We start from the raw sequence: 22,908 nt of genomic DNA on the forward strand, positions 1-22,908 counted from the left end.
TAAGATCACATTAAGAACAATATAAGATCTCACAATTAGAACACAGAGAAATGACAAGGAAGGGGTAGAGCAAGAAGGAGATGGCAGGAAGAGAGGGAAGAGAGAAGTTAGACCTTGAAACTTGCACGAGGTGAGAGCCCCTACTTCATGATCATCCAAACAAAACCTGACTGGAGCTAAGTAATTGAACCTTGCTAGAGATAACTTCCTATTCTGTGTTTTTAGGGAATTTGGATTTCCTGGGTAAAAGATACCTTGGTTAGAGAAGCATTTTTAGAATAGGGAGATACTGTAGGCTCCCATTTATTTTGTGGCATCTGGGACGCAGAGAGAAATTTTACTGCAGGTTGTTTCACATTTATTTAGAAAGAAGCTTATCTCTTTTTTGGCCTCTGTAGGCATTATTTATAATGTTTATAATATTTCATACTTAGTAGAAGTCTGGATTTTTTCTGGGTAAATAGAATGATAGGCCTCTATAAATACTCTGTAAATACTGTATATAGAGTAACTTGTGTGTTGTATGTTTTGTTGTACAGTATGTAGTGTAGTTTGTGTCTTGTCATTGTAATAAATAGTAATAGAAATACATTTCATTGTAATTGAAATATAAAAGATCTATATTTCAAACTGTGCTCAAGAGGTTTTGATGCTAAAAAGCAAAAGTATGTTTTTTTTTCTGCAAATAGATTACTGCAATGTGTATTTTCCCGGTACCTCTATAAATTTTACCAATGTGTTAAAAAGCTAGAAATTCAACAGCTTTAATTCTTACAAAAACAAATACAGTATATTTAAGCTATGAAACCAATTATAGCTTATCTGCTTTGGTTTCCTGTGGAACTAAGGGTTAAAATCAAAATACTTCTCACTTTTAACGCCCTGAATTGTTTAATACCAGGCTATAGCTATGATCTATGATATGAACATTAGCAATTCTGTTTTAAGATGAAAGATAACCCTTGGCAATTTGTATTTTTTAGAGCCTCCTTGGTCGATTGGACCAATTCAAATAACAATGAAACAAGCCAACAAATATAAAGGGATAGCATATTTTTAATACATTAGTTAAGAAACTCACTTGGCTGAGGAAATTATAGCGTTGGCCAAAGGTCAGTGCTGCCACAATCGGCCTCACTTCCAAGGACTAAACCAGGGTATATCATGTAATGCTGAAGGTGGGGGTAGAGGGAGAGGTACTGGAAAAGATGTGCATAGAGCTCAATGTAGCAAGGGAGTACACGTAATGGGTAAGTTGAGAACATCCCTGTGCAGGTAGCGAACAACTCCAATAGGCTAGGTGAGGTCGGTGTCGGTGAGGCAGGCAGAGTCGGAATCCAAAGAGCTACAGAAGATTGTCAACAAGATTGTAACTCGCGAAGGGAGATGGTGCATACGAATCCTCCGAAGGAACCCATCCTGTTAAATGGACAGCCCATCCAGGCCCTCATAGATTCCGGGAGCGCTCTCTGTTTGGTGACCCCTGATGTAGTGCGACCACACCAGGTTGAAAAACACCACAAAATCACCGTAGGCTACATTCATGGGGAACAACGAAAACACTCGGTAGTGCGTCTACGGCTCCGTCTCAGAAGGCAGACGGTAGTTATTACAGCTGCCGTAGTACAAGGGCTGCCACACCCCCTCAGTCTCGGAAGAAATGGTTCCTTGTGCAGCGAGCTATACTCTGTGACCAGCTCTAAAACTAACTAGGTAAAGAAACCAAAGCACTAACAAAACTCCAAGCCAGAGGTAGGCATTTGCGCCTTGGGAAAATGCAAAAGAAAAGGGGGCGCTACCCAAACTAAACTTGATGCGTCTACCTCTGCGTCTTCGCTCCCCAGATCTGAGCAAACCAGGCCGTCTACGGTACAAAGAGACCCCCTTGACAACTGGGAGATGGGCATCCCCACAGCTGAGGAACCTACCCTGGCCCATGCCTGAGGCCAGGTGAAGGAATTGAAAGGGCAACTGGTGGAGGCTCTCCAGGGACGTCCGAATTCTTTTATTATAAAAGAACGACCTCTTATACCAATGCAATGGTCCCAAACAGGAGCGTCAGGACAGACCAAATCACGAATAAGCAAATTCAGTATTTTAAAATACAAGTTAAATATTTATCTTTTGATTTTTGATATGTTGTTTTTAAGAACAACTCCTAGCAACCCAATATATTAAATTGTCCCTCAAATGTATTATTTTTCTTTGCGGGTAATACTGCTTATTAATGTAGTACTACTGTATGAGTTCATGTTATATACAATTTAAGCTGATTAAGTAGTTCGTAGAACTGAATAATGGCTAATTAATGTATTTTCTTGTGAAAGGAAATATCTATTTCACTAGCTGCATTCTGATTTCTGCATGTTTTTAATAAGGTTTATGATTGACAGGAGATGTTTCATAACTTTGGAAAGCTAGAAACTCAGTTCTATTACCACTCAAACAATCTTAGTCCCATAATCCTGGAAATACAACAGAAGATAAAAAGAGAGTCGAAATAACGCTTCCTCTATATTTTTACACTGAACTGTGCTTCACTTCAGCTAAATACACTCTATTCTTTTATTATTTGACTAAAAAGAAATCGTACAAACATTCTGTGGGAAGAAAATAAAACCACAGAGCTTAGTTCGAAGCTGCAATTCTGAGAAACTAAAACCATTGTAACCACAAATGCCTGTACAGCATGGTGGCAGAATAGTTAGCATTGCTTCCTCACAGTGCTGGAGCCCTGGGTGCGATTCTTGACATAGTGTGGTTTGTATGTTCTACTTGACCCCAAGTGTGCAGGGCGAGTTTGTTCTGAAACTCTCAGAGCAGGACGTGCAGAAAATCCGTAAGGCTGCAGGGCCTGATGGGATACCACCTCGCGTCCTGAGGACATGTGCAACCCAGCTGACCACAGTGTTTACAGACATCTTTAACTCCTCCCTGTCACAGTCCATAGTCCCCACCTGCTTTAAAAAAAAACACTATTGTTCCAACCCCCAAAAAGACAAAAGTGACATGTCTGAATGATTACCGCCCAGTAGCATTAACATCTGTGGTGATGAAATGCCTGGAGAAGCTGGTGTTGTCACACATCAACTCCTCCATCACAGAGTCCCTGGACCCCTTGCAGTTCGCCTACCAGAACAACAGATCAGTGGATGATGCTGTCTCCCTGGCTCTGCATACAGCCTTGGAACACCTGGACACTAAGAACTCGTATGTGAGAATGCTGTTTGTAGACTACTGTTCAGCATTCAATTCCATCATACCCAGTCAACTGGTGACAAAGCTCAGGGGATTAGGTCTGTGCAACTCTGTCTGCAACTGGCTGCTGGACTTTCTTATCGAGAGACCACAGGTGGTGCGGATAGGCAATAAAACATCAACACCACTCACCCTGAGCACTGGAACCCCACAAGGCTGCTGTCTGAGTCCAAGGTTGTACTCCCTATTTACTCACGACTGCACAGCAAGACACAGCAACAACCGCATCATTAAGTTTGCAGATGACACCACTATAATAGGACTGATCAGTGATGATGATGAGTCCACTTACAGGGATGAAGTTGTACAGCTGTGTAGGTGGTGTCATAGCAATAACCTGGACTTGAACATAAAGAAAACGAAAGAGCTAATAGTGGACTTTCGGAGACACAGGCCATACACTCACAGCCCACTCAGTATTGATGGAACGGAAGTGGAAACAGTCACCAGCTTTAGGTTTTTGGGAATTCACATCTCTAAAGATCTAACCTGGACTGTGAACACTGACTCTATCATGAAGAAGGCTCAGCAGCGCCTTTATTTCTTGAGGTGCCTCAAGCGATGGGGGATGCCAATACATGTGTTGGTGAACTTCTACCGCTGCACTATCGAGAGCGCCCTCACCAACGGGATCACCGTGTGGTATGGCAACACCTCTTCGCGAGAAAGAAAGGCACTGCAGAGAATGGTCAATATGGCCCAGAAGATCATCGGCTGCGGTCTCACCGAGATTAAACAGCTCTATGAGGACCGCTGCCGTGGTAGAATTCTGGCCATCACAGAGGACAGTCACCACCCCGGGCATGAGCTCTTCACCCCACTGCCCTCAGGCAAGAGATACAAGAGCATACGGACACTTACCACTAGATTCTTCAATAGCTTCTATCCACAAGCAGTGAGACTGGCGAACACATTTAGCCATCCCCCTCGGACCACACCTACACCATCACCATCTACCTCTTTATGATTTCTTATCTATTGCACATCTCCAGTCATTGTTTACACGTCTGTATTGTTTACATTCAAACTGTCTACACGTTTACTTGCACATTGTCTATTGTTTGTTTGTACATTGTCTTGATGCACTGTTTGCACTTTGTTTTGTTTTTTACACTTGTTTTACAATCGAGAGACTTTCTGTAAGTAAGAATTCCATTGTACCAGTACCGGTTACATATGGCAATAAAGTTCAAGTTCAAGTTGTTTTTGCTGGGTGCTCCATTTTTCTCCCACAAGTCAAAGACATAATTTTAGGCTTCCCCTTGACCCTGAATTAATTGAACCAGTTAGAAAATAGCTAGTTATATTATTTTTATTCCAATGTGGATAACAATAGGACACTTAGTGTAACACTAAAATCATATGAATCCTATAATTAGGTTTGATTGTAAAAAAAAGACACATCTTTGAAAAAGTAAAAACAAAACAAAGCATGCCACATCCTTCTGTTGTAAAGCAAAGATCACTTGATCTCTTTCCAACATAGGTAACAAATGACTTCTTTTGGAGACATTGTATCTCAAATAAAACTACACCACTAGACTAATGATATTATTGCATGTTCTATTAAGTTGGAAAACAGATTTTGATACTAGTGAATAGCCTTCACAATGATGTTTACATTTCTAAAGGTTAACTTCGCATGGTATGTTCACTTTTCACATGGTTTCAGAAACCTGTGGTTTCCTACACTTACAGACCACTCTAAAAGTAACATCTTCAGACAGCAGTAACAAAGTTGTCTTCATTTCCTGTTTGATTCATTTTGTTTATGTATAGATGCATCAAAGTAAACAACAGCAAAAGATAATAAAAGTGAAAAACATCCTAATTACTCCCGCTCAACATGTTCTACAATCTGCTACAGCAAGTCTGGTACCATTTCACCAACTCCAACTACTACTAAACACGAAAAACTCTTTCCCTTTCACAGTTCTTCAGATTTTGTCAATCATGGAATGATGAAAAGGCCTTCCAAAACTAAACCTTTAAAAAGTTCTTCTTTATTGACAGGACCCTTACCTAAGACCACAGAAAATAGTCACAGAAAATCAACCCAAAATCACACCACACCCAGAACTGGAATCACTGGTGCATTCCTTCAACCCCCTACATCCTTCCTATTATTAGGATCAACAATATTAACCTCTCTATTTTATAGGATGAAACCACAACTAGAATCATTTCCCTGGATCCCCCTGTCATCTCATACTGATGAACGCCTAATATGCACAAACTTCATTTCCACAGTTCCTGTAACCTCCCATCCACTATCTACATCAGGCACCTCTTGCTGTAACAAAAGTCACAGCCTCACCTGCAAATATGTATACAGTATCACACATACAGTATACAGTACTAAGTGGCTCATACTTCAAATTCACCCGTTGAATTCCATGCGTATCGGTAATGTGGTCAGTTATCGGTGATATGGCCAGCAGCCATATCACCCTGCAACTCACAACTGGCAACCCACTGAAGCTAAGCAGGTGTGAGCCTGGTCAGTACCTAGATGGGAAACCTCCTGAGAAAAACTAAGGTTGCTGCTGGAAGAGGTGTTAGTGGGGCCAGCAGGGGGCACTCACCCTGCGGTCCATGTGGGTCCTAATGCCCCAGTATAGTGACAGGGACACTATACTGGAAACAGGCGCCGTCCTTCGTATGAGACGTAAAACCGAGGTCCTGACTCTCTGTGGTCATTAAAAATCCCGGGGCGCTTCTCGAAAAGAGTAGGGGTGTAACCCCGGTGTCCTGGCCAAATTTCCAATTGGCCCTTACCAATCATGGCCTCCTAATAATCCCCCTCTATGAATTGGCTACATTACTCTGCTCTCCTCCCCACTGATAGCTGATATGTGGTGAGCGTTCTGGCGCACTATGGCTGCCGTCGCATCATCCAGGTGGATGCTGCACATTGGTGGTGGTGGAAGGGAGTCCCCATTGCCTGTAAAGCGCCTTGAGTGGAGTGTCCAGAAAAGCGCTATATAAGTGTAAGCTATTATTATTATTATTATTATTATTATTATTATTATTTACTGACTTTTTGCAGAAACTTCTCTGTCATTTACATCAGTGAGACAGAAAGAAGACTGGCTGACTGTTTCAGGGAACATGTCTGAGAAATGAGGATCAAAGATCTCTCTAAACCTACAGTTCCCCTGTCAGGGGGAATGTTCTATGTTCTAACTTCTTCCAATTCAGTGTTGCGGGCAAGCCGGAGCCTGTCTCAGCAAGCAAAAGAAGCAAGGCAGGATACACCCTGGAAAGAATGCCAGTCCAACAGAGCAGAAACACAGACATGCACACCCTCACACCTACTGTAGAGCCAAATTTCCCAGAAGCCATTAAACTCCTAGTAGGTTTTTGGACCGGAGCACCCAGAGGAAACCTGTAACGAACAGTTCTTTCCTGACCCTATGCGGACGACACAATCCGAAGAAGTGGGGAAACACTAGGAAAACGTCATGCAGGGATACGGGGCTGAAAACAGGGGGGCGTGTCCAAAGTGCGCTGGTGCACGGGGAAGGTGTGGCCGAGGCAAACAATCCAAAAACTATCCATAGAGGGAATGCAAAACACAAGAATAAGTCCATTGCCAGGTGATCCATCCAAACTAGGAATTAAAAACCATGAACCGGGTCGGAACCGGCGGACAGGGAACGGGAACAGAGATTAAAACCTTAACGGGACCAGGCGCTTACAGGTCCCGGACTCGCACGGTGCGGAAACCAGATGCAGAGCAGTCCTGGCCTTCTTCCAGAGTATAAAAGAGACATACTGAAGTGATGCAGGTGATAGAGGGCTTCACTTCTATTGTACCTATTTACTTTCATGCTGCAGTGTTCCCAATATGTTTTAAAAGCTTCATGTTTGGAGGCAGCTTGCAATGTAGTAATTGCTCCAAGTGAACGTCAGTTAATCTGCTGCTATAACAACTGCACTTATTAAAAATGAAGATATATTCTACTGTCCTGAGAGTTATTGTACCCACTATTCTTCCCAAAAACTTTGTTCTCTGAACCAGCACTGAGAGATGCAAAGATGAATGACCATTCTCAATCATGTAACCTGACATAAGGTATTTCCTCATTAAGTTAGCACAAAATGGAAACTCAAGATGAAAAGTAAAATATACAAAACATTAAAACTTTTGCCCATTTAGATTTACTAAAACTATTTCCCTGTCATTTATATTAATTAGATTGTGCCGCCAATAATAATAATAATAAAATACCCCCTTTCAATTGTTTTGCAGAAGAAAAGAACAACTGATCAAAATCATGCTATTTGGGAAGGTGGAAAGGAGCAATTTAAACATGAATAAACTCCAGTACATAGTGCATATAATAATACTAAACTAACATCTATCCACATATATGCACATATAGTATATGCTGAAGAAAAAGAATATTAAAAACAGAATTTAAGCAGATCAAAATAAAGTTAATTAAACAATATACAGGCAGTTAATACTTATTGTTATGAGTAATCCACGCCACCTCATTTTCCTGTGCGACGCAATCAAACAGCAACAATAATTATAAGATCTACTTCGGTTTCCTGAGTGCTTTATGTTGCAGTCTCCACTGTAGGCGGTTTGTCTTTTATGGTTTTTTTTAAAAACAGCAGTTTTTTTTGTCACATTACTTATGCTTTTTGTTGCATATTCTGCTTATATTCTTTTACATACTAGATGAATTTATTCACATTTGAAGAAATAGGAAATGTATTTAATACTATTTAATCTAGCAATTCATTTCCAGAATACACACATGCAATAGAAGAAACCAGGAATTAAATACATGGACAATGATTTTGAGCTGTACAACATTTCCATTTTTTTAAAGAATTACTATACCATTTCTTTCTAGCTTTCTGAGAATGCATACAGTAGGATGTAAAAGCAATTGTAGTGAAACTTTCAGTGCTGGGAACCTGATGCTTGGTTGTACAGAAGTTCTTGATATAATGCCCCAAAGAGATGAATGTCCACTGTTACAGTCTTTAGTGTGCAGTTTATGATTAGTTTCACTGCATTTCCCTGTTCTTTCATTACTCTATGATTTAATATGATGCATTGTGTGTTCTGCTGGATACACTCTTGTTGTTTAGTCATAGGTTTTACTCCATATATTGTAAGCATTACGGTTAGCTCTTTCTGAATTGGTACTCATTCAGAGTAAAACAAAATACCTAAAACTCATGAGTGGATCTGGAGTAACATTGATGTATTTCTGCTTACAGTCCTTACAAATCTACAAGTGATGGTGTGTGTTGTGAAAGTATTGAGGCAAGGCAAATAATAATAAAGCAAGATTTGTTTGAACAAAATTTGTTTTAACTTGTTTGTACATGTTTGTACCACAATCTGGTGCCAGAATAATTTATACTAAGTAGGAGCAGATCAACTGTTTTACTTTTGTGATAATGAGATAATGAGAATTATTTGTTTAGCTGGTTATGGCTCCTATAGAATGTGTGATACTGTACAGTATATTCTGAGTAGTTATAGTACCTACTGTATCTGAATCACATAATTATTTGAATGACATGAGAACATGAAATAATCTATGAAGGCAGTCAGATTACTTTAATTGATATTTTCCTGTAGATCAGAATCATCCACTGCAATGTGTATAGTGTGTTACTATGTTAAATACATAGTACACATCCTAAATCTCTAATGTAAATTTAAAAATAAACATTACAAATCAGCACTGCTGTGTGCCAGTTAGAGGTGATGTCGTATTTCCTGTTTGTTAATCATTTTTAATCCATGTGTTTGCATTATCCTAGGTTCTTACAGATGTTCTTACAGCTGTTTAGGATTTTGGATTCTAAACACCAAGAACCAGAACCTCTTTTCAGGTGATGCATCTGATGCGTCTGAACAGGAAATGAGGAACAAGTTCTGTGGTTCAACTGAAAGTTTAGCTCGAATTATTTATTATTGCAGCAGGTGTTTCTGCTGTAAACGCTCACATTACCATCTGCACCTAAACTAGTTCGAAGTGATAATGATACAAGTAAATAAGGCAAAGCTCTACCAGATCACCTAGTGGTGATTGAAATTTCAGCCAGTCTCTGGATCTCTGCCACAACAACTTGTTACACTTATGATTTTTGACTTTGCTGTGCTGAAAAGAAAGATAAAAACCTAGGTTAAATGCTATCGTTTCTGTGCTAAGACTACCATAATATTAAAAATATAAAAAATGATGTTTGAGGAGACCATGAGACTATTAAACAAAATACATTTGTATAACCAATGTGCAGTATTAGAGTTATTGTGTAAGACTGAAAGGAAAAGACTTGAAAATGTATGTGGTCCTTTAACCACATCCGCATCCTTTAACCCTTAATTTAAATTTACCCTTTATATGGTCCTTTGAGGCAGTATGCTGCATGCAGATTGTATTTTCTTTCTATGTTTGTGTTGGTTTTGTAAGATAGGGCTGCTTGGGCAATAGGATCCTATGCAGGACTCAAGACAAGAGAATGACAATAAGCAGATACGCTAGGCAAAAACGAAAACCAGGAGGCAGGTGAGTAGGTCAGCACACAGAGAGACAAGCAGGAAGCAACAATCCAAAAACACTAGGCAAAATCGAATCCAGGAAGCAGGCGAGAAGATCAGAACACGGAAGCACAAATGAGGAAGCAGCAATCCAAATCACAAGACGAAACCGAAAACGAGAGGCAGACTAGGAGATCGAAAACCGGAGAGAAGCAAGAGGTAACCGCGCACTAGGGAGCTCGAAGAGAATCCGCAATAGTGATCAGGGAAGTGAGGAAAAAGGAGAACTAAAATAGAGACGGGAGAGAAAGGTGATTGGAATGCAAGAAGGAAGAGCGGCGCGAGTGGAATGCGTAACAGTACCCCCCCCAACAGGGTCGGCTCCTGACGACCGGATAGCCGGCGCAGGATGGGTGTGAAGGAAGTCTCGAATAAGGTTTTGGTCCAGGATATCCACTTCAGAAACCCAGGAACGTTCCTCTGGACCATAACCCTCCCAGTCAATGAAAAACTGGTGGATACCTCTACGCCATCGGGTGTCCAAGATCTTATTCACAGTATAGGTGGGAAATCCATCCATCAGTCGGGGAGGAGGTGGGCGAGGTTGCCGAGCAGAAAGTGGGGATCTGTGGTAAGGCTTCAAGAGGGAAACATGGAAGGTGGGGTGAATCCTGAGGGTGGGGGGGAGGGCGAGGCGGTAAGAAACAGGGGTAACACGGGATAGAATTCTGAAAGGGCCAATGAAGCGAGGACCCAGCTTGCGGGAAGGTTGCTGGAGTGGAATATTCTTGGATGACAACCAGACGAATTGACCTCGACGTAAACGGGGAAAGGGGCGTCGGAGTATATCAGCAGAAGTTTTCTGTCTCCTAGAGGTCTTAGGCAGAGCTTCTCCTCAGCCCCAGTTCTCCGTCATCCCGATCCCTCTCTTCCTTTTGTGCTCGAGGTCGATGCCTCCGCTCTTGGAGTTGGTGCCATTTTATCTCAACGCCATGGTCCGAAGGGCACGCTCCATCCGTGCGCCTTTTTTTCAAGACGCCTATCCCCTGCCGAGATGAATTATGATGTTGGGAACAGGGAACTTTTGGCCATCAAGCTTGCCTTGGAGGAGTGGAGACACTGGCTGGAAGGGGCCATCCATCCCTTTACTATCCTCACTGACCACAAGAACTTGGCCTACTTGCAATCTGCTAAACACCTCAACCCCCGCCAGGCTAGGTGGTCCCTGTTCTTCTCCTGGTTCCGTTTTTTCATTACCTATACTCCAGGCTCCAAGAATATCAAAGCTGATGCCCTTTCCCGCATTCACGACCCCATGGACTCCGAAGACCCTCCAGTGCCCATCATGCCGCCTGACAGGTTCCTCGCAGCTGTACATTGGGACATCGAAGACAAGGTGAGACGGGCTCTCCGGAACCTCACAGTTCCTCCCCAGTGCCCCCCAGACCGACTCTTTGTTCCTGATTCAGTGCGCTCCGCAGTTCTTCAATGAGGCTTCGCTGCTCATTCTGGCATCCGTCGTTCCATCGAATTCATTTCCAGGGGCTTCTGGTGACCTTCCCTAAAGTCTGATGTAACAGAATACGTACGAGCCTGCCCCACCTGTGCTAGGAGCAAGACCCCTCGGCAGAAGAGGGCTGGTCTCTTACAACCTCTTCCCATTCCTTCACGGCCTTGGTCTCATCTCGACTTCCTGACGGATCTCCCGAAAAGCCACAGTAAAACAACAATCATGGTGGTCATCGACCGTTTCTCTAAAGCTGCGCATTTTGTTCCTCTTCCAGCCCTCCCATCAGCCCGGGAGATGGGAGACCTTTTTGTCCAACATGTTTTCCGCCTCCATGGCATTCCAAATGATATTGTTTCTGACAGGGGTCCGCAGTTTATATGTAAATTTTGGAAGGCTTTCTGCCAGACCTTAGAGGCATCCTCCTCCCTCACTTCTGGTTACCACCCCGAAGCCAATGGTCAGGCAGAGAGGATTAACCAGGACCTGCTGACTTACCTCAGATCCTATGTCTCTGCTGCCCATGATAACTGGGCTTCTCTATATACCTCCTCCACTAATATGTCTCCGTTCCTCTGTTCACTGGGCTATCAACCCTCGCTCTTCCCCGACACTATTCCCGACTCTGATGTCCCTGCTGTTCGGGCATATTTTTCGTCCCTCCCGGAACTCTGGAAGAAGGCCAGGACTGCTCTGCATCTGGTTTCCGCACTGTGCGAGTCCGGGACCTGTAAGCGCCTGGTCCCGTTAAGGTTTTAATCTCTGTTCCCGTTCCCTGTCCGCCGGTTCCGACCCGGTTCATGGTTTTTAATTCCTAGTTTGGATGGATCACCTGGCAATGGACTTATTCTTGTGTTTTGCATTCCCTCTATGGATAGTTTTTGGATTGTTTGCCTCGGCCACACCTTCCCCGTGCACCAGCGCACTTTGGACACGCCCCCCTGTTTTCAGCCCCGTATCCCTGCATGACGTTTTTCTAGTGTTTCCCCACTTCTTCGGATTGTGTCGTCCGCATAGGGTCAGGAAAGAACTGTTCGTTACAGGTTTCCTCTGGGTGCTCCGGTCCAAAAACCTACTAGGAGTTTAATTGGCTTCTGGGAAATTTGGCTCTACAGTAGGTGTGAGGGTGTGCATGTCTGTGTTTCTGCTCTGTTGGACTGGCATTCTTTCCAGGGTGTATCCTGCCTTGCTTCTTTTGCTTGCCGAGACAGGCTCCGGCTTGCCCGCAACACTGAATTGGAAGAAGTGGTTAGAACATAGAACATTCCCCCTGACAGGGGAACTGTAGGTTTAGAGAGATCTTTGATCCTCATTTCTCAGACATGTTCCCTGAAACAGTCAGCCAGTCTTCTTTCTGTCTCACTGATGTAAATGACAGAGAATTTTCTGCAAAAAGTCAGTAAATAATAATAATAATAATAATAATAATAATAATAATAATAATAATAATAATTGCTTACACTTATATAGCGCTTTTCTGGACACTCCACTCAAAGTGGTTTACAGGTAATGGGGACTCCCCTCCACCACCACCAATGTGTAGCATCCACCTGGATGATGTGACGACAGCCATAGTGTGCCAGAACGTTTACTACACATCAGCTATCGGTGGGGAGGAGAGCACAGTAATGAAGCCAATTCATAAATGGGGATTATAAGGAGGCCATGATTGGTAAGGGCCAATGGGAAATGTGGCCAGGACGCCAGGGTTACACACATACTCTTTTCGAGAAACACCCTGGGATTTGTAATGACCACAGAGAGTCAAGACCTCGGTTTTACATCTCATCCGAAGGACGGCGCCTCTTTACAGTATAGTTTCCCGGTCACTATACTGGGGCATTAGGACCCACAAGGACCGCAGGGTGAGTGCCCCCTGCTGGCCCCACTAGCACCTCTTCCTCTTCTGTTAATACAATGGCAAACATAATTCTGATTCTCTCCAAATAAAATAATCTTCAAACTGTATTCACTTTCTGATAATTGCATATATCAGAGTAGGTCAAATATTAATAATAATATTCATAATCATATTTGAGTAATAATCTGAATAAGCCTACAGACTATCTTCAAGATGTTCGGAAAGAGCAGGGAAATTTAAAGATGCACTTAAACAGAAATGACAATTGAGTATTTTACATACATACAGCATTTAGAACAACTAAGTTGCACTTGTAGTGCACTTACTTCAGTTTAACTTTTCTAATGTACTGTAGCACAGGAACTGCACCTCCTTGCAGGAGGAGGGAAACTGGGTGTGGGCTTTTATTTCCTCTCTCCATTAATACACATTACCAATAGTCACTAATGCAGATTTAGCTAAGTAATTTTTGGTTTTAATCTGCTCTTTTAAATATGAACATTTTAAAGTCACTGCTAATATATTTCTATAATTAAAATCTTAAATAATTAAAAGTATTCCCTGATACTTGAATTAAATGAATACATACTGTATATTATATAGACATATTTATTAATTTTATATATCACAGTATTAAATATTAACTTTATATTCACAATCTCTTAAACCCCATGGCGATATTGGGGACGTATCAGATGTTAGATTGAGGAAGGGAGACAATAGCCCCAACTCCAATCCCCAGAAAGTCTGAGAAAGATGTTATATCCAGTCAAAAGGGTGCAGTGTCAAGGAATTCAGCACATTTGTAAATGGATGTGTCTGTAAACTGCAGCGGCCCCTGTGTCAATGTTGGCAGTTTTATAGCAAATCAAATTCCAATAAGATTAACTACAGAACATCTTATTTTTCTGTTTCAGGTGAATGAGACAAATTGAAAGTCAAATCAGTCAGGATCTTGTTTAATAAGGGTCAAAAAACGTTTTGCATAAGTAGACTGTCAAAGACACAGACCTTAAATTAAGATCAGATATCACAATATCCTTTCTTAGCAAACTCATAAGGCATTCTACTCTTTTTAAAACTCTGTAATATCTACAACCGTGCTGTCTTGGTGGAAAATAAATTCAAACACTAGCTCTACACTCTGATGTGGTGATCAAGTACAGAGGTCCTGATATCTAAAAATCATTTTAAAACGTTTTCAATGGAGATGAAAAGAAATATCATATTGTATGTACATCACATTTTTAAAGATATTACTCTCCTCAGCCTCCCGAATTTGAGCAAAAAGTATGTCATCCAAGAAAAACATAACATACAATACCTGCAATTGAAAAATTTAGACCAAGATTAATATTATATTCAAAAAATGTATCTAGATTGTATACAATTATTAATACAATAGATGATACTTAATCTCTTCCTAAAAAAACAAAAACAGAACAAAAATGTTTAAAATAGGACACTGTATTCAATCAGTTAAAAGTACACAATGCACATTTGAGACCTCTGACAATAATTTCCATTTCACCTTGCTCCAAACCAAATGTTCTGGAAAAAAGTAGTAAACATTTCTTTTTCTGCAGCATCCTACTCTCTCCGTATGTAAACTTGGTGACCTGTTCATTTTAGATTCCACACTAATTTCCAAATCAATACCATTATAAAGGAAACAAAGCTTTTACACTCGAAAACTAGACATGAGATCACAATATTTTAATCGTTTAACCTTCCAATAGACTACATATCTCTTGATAAGATCACAGCTTCTTATAAAAATCAAATTCCACACTTTAATGAGACCCAGAATTCATTCATTACAGCACACAATTGCACACATGTACTGTATACCACATACTTACATGCATATTAAAATCACACATTGGAAAACAGATAGACATCAATACCACTACAATAGTTCTAGAAACAATATTACATTATATACATATAAAATATAACATAAACACAAAAAAACATATAAACACATCAAATAAACATAAATATTTTTATTTTGACACAACTCTTACTACTGTAATTATTACAGCCATTTTTTTTTCTTGCCTTATGTTCAACTTAATATTATTGTAGATTTTTCTTTCCTATTCCCACTTTTAGCATTTGTTTTTTCTTCTCCTTCTCCTTTGTTTGCTCTATTTTTTTATTCACAAATTCTCGAATATCTCAAACATGTCACATACGTTCACTCTGTCTGCTTGTATGTGTGCCTGTAAAAATAATTAAATTTCAAAATAAAAAAGGTCAAAATTATATCTACTTGGACCTGTATATTATACAACCAGTTTCAGAAATAAAAATAAGAGTAAAATATTTCTGGAATATCAAATGTAGTAGTTTGACCACAGCATTCTGCAAGAAAAAGAAGACTGGACCCTGAAAGCAAAAATACAGGAACTAGTGACCAGTCATGTATGCATGAGCTCAAAAACAGATCCAGCCATTCAGAATGCACACGGGATAATGCAGTACTTTGCAGTGCTGCATTTGCGCTGCATTTTACTGCACCTTTACAAAAATATTCAGTTATGGGACTTCACTACTTTGTAAAACCACCAGGTGGAGCAGTGAAAGCTGAACTTGGTGTGTAGAAACATTTGGTCTGTCGCCAGAAAATGCTTGATGACAATGCTGAGCGACAATCTTTTTATTATAGAATTTAAGTTGTATAATGTTTAATGTTTCGACTTTTATCAATATTAAACTGTATAGTACAGTAGTAATTGTAACAGTAACATTAAAAAAAACAAAATTACTCAGTTCAATATATGAAAAATAGTTTATTATTCTACTGTGGCTTGCTGTGAACAAATGTGATTCTTTCAGGCTTACATCCGCAATGAGATAATCTATATTGTGCCTTAATGTAAATTTCAGTAATGAGTAATCATGATTATTTAACTTTAAATTTCTGTAAATAATATGTTTCTGAAAATATATTTCACACATACTGTACTGTAGTGGCTTTAAAGCCTTTAAAGGTCCCATCGGGAATATACCTAATGCACATACAGTAAATGGTGGCTAAATAAAAAAAATACAAAGTACTGTATAAACAGTATTCCACCGTCTGCATAAAGATTTTATACATCAAAGTCTTTACCTCAGAAACTTGGGGTGGTTATTTTGGAAAAGTTTTGATGTGCTTGTTCTAACTGTACAAAGTTTATATACTTCATAAAAACCTGTTTTATACTTTTTGAAGAATATGTAATAAGAACACTTGCCATTATTCTTGTAAAAAAGGTGCAATGCTGATTGAAATATTAATGTAACCTTAGGTCCTGTGGTTGTTTTGTTCAGTTGAGCAGTTTGAAATGGTTTTGGTGGAGTTCTTTAGTTAAGCTGCTGGATAGGTTTATTGGGAGAACGGGACAGGGGGAGATCAGGAAGGCAGCAGGAGAGAACATTGAACAGTAAAGGTGGCTGTTCAGTAATAAAGTGCAAAAAATATACAGTTACAAGAACAAGTTTGTGAACCCTTTGAAAGTACCTGGATTTCTGCATTAATTACTCATAAAAATGTGGTCTGATCTTCAACTAAGTCACAATAATAGATGAACACAATTGTCTATTATTTAACTAATAGCACACTTACAATTGTACATAAATATACAGTATATTATAAAAAGGCACAAAAAGGTTGGTTTATGGCAGAGCTGTTCATGTGAACGATGCCCTGATCAAAAGAAATATCAGAGAACCTTAGAAGAAGAATTGTAGAGATGCATGAAGCTGGAAAAGGCTACAAAAGCATGTTCATCAATCCACAGTATATTGTCTACAAATGGAGGAAATTCTGTACTATTGCTACTTTCTCCAGGAGCGGGCGTCCTGCAAAGATCACGGCAAGAGCGCAGCGTGCAATGCTGAAGGAAGTGAAAAAGAACCCTAGGGTAACAGCACTGGACCTGCAGAAATCTCTTGAACTTGCCAAAGTCTCTGTTCATGTGTCCACTGTAAGAAAAACACTGAACAAGAATGGTGTTAATGGAAGGACACCACAGAGGAAACCACTGCTCTAAAAAAAAACATTGCTGCATGTCTCAAGTTTGCAAAAGACCACCTGGATGTTCCACAACACTTCTGGGACAATATTTTGTGGACGGATGAGACAAAAGTTGAACTCTTTGGCAGAAATGTGCAATGCTGTGTTTGGAGGAAAAAACAGCACTGCACACCAACACCAGAACCTCATCCCAACCATGAACCATGGTGGATGGAGCATCATGGTTTGCAGCTACTTTGCTGCCACAGGGCCTGGACAGCTTGCTATCATAGAGGGAACTGTAGTGGCTTTACAACCATATGGTATCAGTATATTTATATGGTGTACGATCAAACTGCAGAGGTGGAGGTGAATGCTACTGTTTCGGTATATCTGTGGACCTGACTTCATGGGATTTGCATGTGTGAAGCGGCGGGAGACGGCACCAACGGGGGAACTCTGTTTTGATTATGCTATAAATTAGTTCCTAAAGGCATACTGCTCAAGTTTAGAAATTATAAAACAAATAAAACTTTGATGTGTTTGCACGAGAGAAAAAAAGGTACCTTCAAGGAAGTTGTGTACTGCTTGCAAAGTAGCTGATTTTTACAAACAGCTTATTTTTCTTGAATAATTTAAAATCTGTCTCCACTGCAGCTTTCAATCAATTGAGCAGAAAGTCACCTTGCTCTTACGAGCGGCTCTGTTCGCAGAGTTTGTGTTAACACTCCGCACCCTTTTGAATGAATTTGTATCACCTTTATCACCTATGTTTGTCCAGGGGGTGGGGGTTGGGAATAGTGATGGAGAATGAAATAAAAGCCCACAAGTACTTTCTCTTCCCCCTAGTCCGAGGTGATAATGTGCTGGCTGCATGAACCAATCTTGGACCATCTTGGTCATGGTCTGGAGGTTCATTCATGTTATTATTAATATTAATATTTGATATGTACAATTATCAGAAATGTGAATATACAGTAGCTTGCGTAGTATTTTAGTGTGAGAGAATCACAATTATATTCGTCATTACATTAACAGTTACAACAGATATCTCACACTTGAAAATACAGGGTTTTTATTGTACTGGGAGTGTGAAGACTAAGTGGGCACAGGAGCTAACAGTGAGATTGACACAATGAGATTACTGAAATGGATAATTTTAGTAAATATGTTGCCAAATGTCTGGATTTTCTGTTTCACGAGATAAAATTGTATCCAGCTGTGAATTAGCTTTAAGACGTTGCCCCTGTGAAGTTTTGGGAAAGGGGGTTAGTCGGCAGCTATCCTCACAGTGTAGTGCCCAAGGAGTGTTAGTTTTAATATAACAGTGCATTACTGTGATCTTGCAAGTACATTTTTTAAAACATTTGTAATAACTCTTCTTGCAAATACATTTTGTATTGTTATTTAATTTATGTCTGCTTGTCAGTTGGTGGGCAAACGTTCGAGGTAAAAATTCTTCTATTTGAGCCATTTTTAACCATTCTGTGTCAGAATTGCAGCGGGTGAGAGAGAGTAGGGAGAGAGAGAAAAAAGTGAATCCTAGCTTCAATGTATTTAGAATTTTTTTTTGTGGTAAGGGGAAGCAAAACATGAGGATTTACTGCAAGTAATTAATGTAAGATTTATAGTTGAAATATGAGCCTGAGAACAGAGTTAAAATCTCAACAAAAAGAGTAATGTTGGAAATGTGTAATTTCTCTGGAGCAGAAATACAAATATAAAATAAATGCTTTTTGACATCTCAAATCAATTTCAATCAAGGTCTCCAAAACAAACAAGAAAAACATTTTCAGAGAGCAACTACTTTGTGTTGACATAAAATACGTAATTAGAAATTTGAGCATTCATTAATTTTTTATTCATTAAAATGTCAAATTTTACCTGCAGAAGAATGCACCAGAGACAACACTAGCTATGCTTGCCATAGAAGTTCATGGAAAGCCATGTAAGCTCTTCAGAGTTGAAGCTAAAATTCAGTCTAAATAATTAAGACAAAAATGTAGGACGTTTAGAGTTTTAAAATGTATCTTCAGTGAGTAACATTACATTACATCACATCATTACATTATCATTCTCACTGTGTATAACAAGGAAGATTAATAAACATAAGGTTGTTTAATGACAATCTATTGTATATCTCATGGCTAAATAGTCAAGTCTAGCCAAAAGAGAAAACATCGACTTTATTTAAACTCCAGCGAAAGTATTAATGGTTTTTAATGACCATACTTTTATGCTACATGACTTTGCTAAAATGTATTTAAAAATAAAAACGATTACAATTATACGCCTTTTGCTTTTTCACAAAACCTCCTAAAGTAACTAAATTTATTGCGTTGTACAGCTTTTCGGCTAAATATACAGTATGTAACGCTTTCGCCTCACCGCATTTCCCTCTGAATAGCGACTGAATAAGCAGTGAAAACATTTGTCTGTCTTTCCGTGTGAGGAAGGGGGACTGTCTTTGATAGGAAAGCACGACTATTCTACTCTGAGAATGCCCGTTGTCTTTTCACTGAAAAACTTGTTTTAACAAAAACCACAGTATGCTTAAGTATTCTTAAGAGTTGTCAAACCGGTTTTTATTTATTTTTCGGCACAGCCAGCCGGCTGTCGAGTGGTCACCGCGCAGGCGGGCACCTCAAATATCCTGCCCCCACTGTGACTAGAATATACAGCACACAGAGCACTGAAATCTTTCGAGCAGATGATCAGGTGTTTCGCAGATGTAGGCATAGTACGTAATTCAGGCTTTATGAACTCACACCCGGGATTCGATTAATTAGGGTTATTACTTGTTAGAGTTCATCAAGCCTGAATAGAAACCTGTTTTTATAGCTTTTAAAGTGTAAGCAGGAACACATCATTATATCTTATATATGAAAAATACATATATAGCACCCAAACAAACGCAAATGCGTTTTTAATAAAATGTTTTTATTCATTCATAATCTAACTCACATAACTTACGTTCCCGAATGCCCCCCACCCCGTCTTACAATTTTAGGAAGACTAAGGAAGGACTAAGGAAGTTGTCATCTGTTGTTGAAGCTCTGTGAGCTCGGAGACTTTGAGACCACCTGTTATCCCAAGTTATTTGAATCACCACAATTCAATTTGAGAAAAAAGAGCTGACTGACAAGATTTAAGATGTGGCTGTGTTCTTCCTAGGATTGTTGAGCGGGGTGGGGGGCATTCGGGAATGTGAGTTATGTGAGTCAGATTAAGAATTAATAAAAGCATTTTATAAAAAATGCGTTTGTATTTGTCTGGGTGCTGACAAAGTAAAAAACAATTACTTTTTGACAATGAAAACCGGTTTGCGTGTCTCTCTCTCTCTGCTGGCGCGCAGGTGTGGTGGGGTGCTGTACCAGCCGTACAGAAAATTGCAGTGCCCCTTTCCATTCAACGGGTGTCTGAGTCGCTGTGTCCTATCTTCTGACAGTCGCTGTTGTGAATGTCTGCAGAGTGTATCTTATTTTTAGTATTGTAGCGCATTCGCCCCGGGGGGCACCTGAAGAGCGCCCGGCTGGGATGCGCGATGAGGGGCAGGACAGGAGTGGTCAGGGCGGGGTTTAGGAAGGCCGCTGACTATTGCAGCTGCCACACAGTGAAAGGGGCATACAGGCTGGGGAGATCGCCCGTTTTCCATGTAAATAGTTCCCTGGTTCCACACCCCTGGGGGTCTCTCTCAATTCAATTCAATTCAAGGTGCTTTATTAGCATGACCGATGGGTACAATCAGTGTTGCCAAAGCAAATGAAAGTAAAGATATTTACATTAAACAAAAAAAAAATAGAAGTAAAATAAAATCTACAGACATATTACAGACATTTACAACAAAGACATATTATAAAATATTTACATATACTGTAGGCGGCTGGAGCATTATTGGGAGACAGACTCACTGTTCCTCAGGCTGTGACAGGAGATCACATACTGGGCTGCCAGATCAACTGAGTTCCCTCCTCCCTCTCCCAGTAGGATTGGGACCCATTGTGATTCTGGCAGGTGTGGGAACTCTGGGGTTAGATTTCTGAATTTCGGGAAGAATGTTTCTAATCCCAGAGTATCTGTCACAGTGCAGTAGAAAGTGCACCTCTGTCTCTATTTCTCCCCGCTGGCAGTGGGAGCACAACCTGTCCTCTCTGGGCAGCCAGGTCTGCCTGTGTTGCCCAGTTTCTATGGCCAGGCTGTGGTCGCTGAGCCTGTACTTCGTCAGGGTCTGTTTCTGTTTGTTATTTTTTATTTTGGTCAAATATTCAGCTAGTGTGTATTGTCTGTTTAGGGTTCTGTAGCATTCCAGTTTATGTTGTGTTTGTGTGTGTGTGTCCCAGTGTGTGAGATATTGCTGTTTGACCTGTGCTGTGATGTGGTTGAGTCTGGGTTGGTGGGCGGCCTTGGTGAAGAATTTAGTCCTTTTGTTTCCAATTTTCACTGCACATTTGCTCTGAATACTTTGATTTAATTATGTCGTACACTTTGCCCCCTATGCCACTTTGGAGGAGTTTGTAAAACAATCTCTCATGCCAAATCGAGTCAAATGCTTTTTTGAAATCGACAAAGCAGGCAAAAATTTTTCCTATGTGTTTTTGGTGGAGGTGTTTGTCTATCAGTGTGTGTAGGGTGTAAATGTGATCAGATGTGCGGTGATCTGGCAAGAAGCCAATCTGACTTTTACTCAGGACATTGTGTTCGGTAAGGAAGGCCTGTATTCGTGTATTTAGGATACTGCGGAATACCTTCCCCAGGTTACTGTTCACACAGATGCCCCTGTAGTTGTTGGGATCGAGTCTATCTCCACTCTTATAGATGGGCGTGATCAGTCCTTGGTTCCAGGCCTCGGGGAAACATCCAGCTGTCATGATGAGATTGAGGAGTTTGAGCAGGGCTTGTTGCAACTTTGGGCTGCTGTGTCTCAGCATCTCATTTATGACTCCATCATGGCCACAGGCTTTGCGTGGTCTGAGGGACTGGAGTATGTCCAGTAGCTCCTGCTCAGTGATTGGGGAGTCTAAGGGGTTTTGGTTGTCTTTGATAGCCAATTCCAAAACTTTGAGTTTTTCATAAATGGTGTTTTGGTATGATTGATTTGTATTTGGGAGCTTTTCATAGAGATTTTCAAAGTATGTTTGCCAGATTGTTCCATTTTGGCTGGCCAATTCTTCTGGTTTTGATTTTCTTAAGTTGTTCCACTTCTCCCAGAAACAGTTCTGATTTAGTGACTCCTCAATTTCTGCAAGTTGTTTGTTTATGTAGGTGTTTCTTTTCTTTTTCAGTGTTTGTTAGTAAAGTTTAACCATGTCACAGTACAGTACCTGAGGCGCAGATCTGTGTTGTGTGGTTGTCTGTGTTTTTCATTTGAGACTTTTCGTAGAGCATTTCTGATGTTTTTGCACTCCGTATCAAACCACTTTTCTTTTACTTTTGTTTTTTGGTAGTGAAGTAAGAGACAAGATGTTAAAAGGGTTAATAACTTAAGTCAGTTCTGCCTGAAAATTAGACTTCTAAGCAACAGGGGTTTATGGGAGGAAAGGGGGTTAACTGATAAGGATTCCAGATGCGAGCAAGGAACCCCCTGGGGTCTTAATCTTAAACTGACCATTTGGCCAAATACCATGACCCCCCCCCTCTTACCATAACATCGAATGACGTCTGAAGCAGCAAGCAAGGACTATATAACCTAAAAGTTTGTACCGGCACATCAAACAATACTTCGGTTTTGCGGGAAACAAGACTTCGGCTTTATTGTTCCTTGC

General features: G+C 40.4%; 1 protein-coding gene across 1 annotated transcript in view; it reads right to left on the bottom strand.

Annotated features, from left to right (window-relative positions):
* Positions 1-11,382: 11,382 nt before the first annotated feature.
* Positions 11,383-22,908, bottom strand: part of LOC148658522 (uncharacterized) — a 64,907-nt gene continuing 53,381 nt past the window's right edge. The window contains exon 6 of the mRNA XM_088641840.1: positions 11,383-11,477. Within this exon, the coding sequence (XP_088497966.1) occupies positions 11,383-11,477 (95 nt within the window). The remainder of the gene's footprint in view (positions 11,478-22,908) is intronic.

This window comes from Lepisosteus platostomus, chromosome 7, assembly GCF_059453375.1.
Source record: "Lepisosteus platostomus isolate fLepPlt1 chromosome 7, fLepPlt1.hap1, whole genome shotgun sequence".
NCBI lineage: Eukaryota > Metazoa > Chordata > Actinopteri > Semionotiformes > Lepisosteidae > Lepisosteus > Lepisosteus platostomus.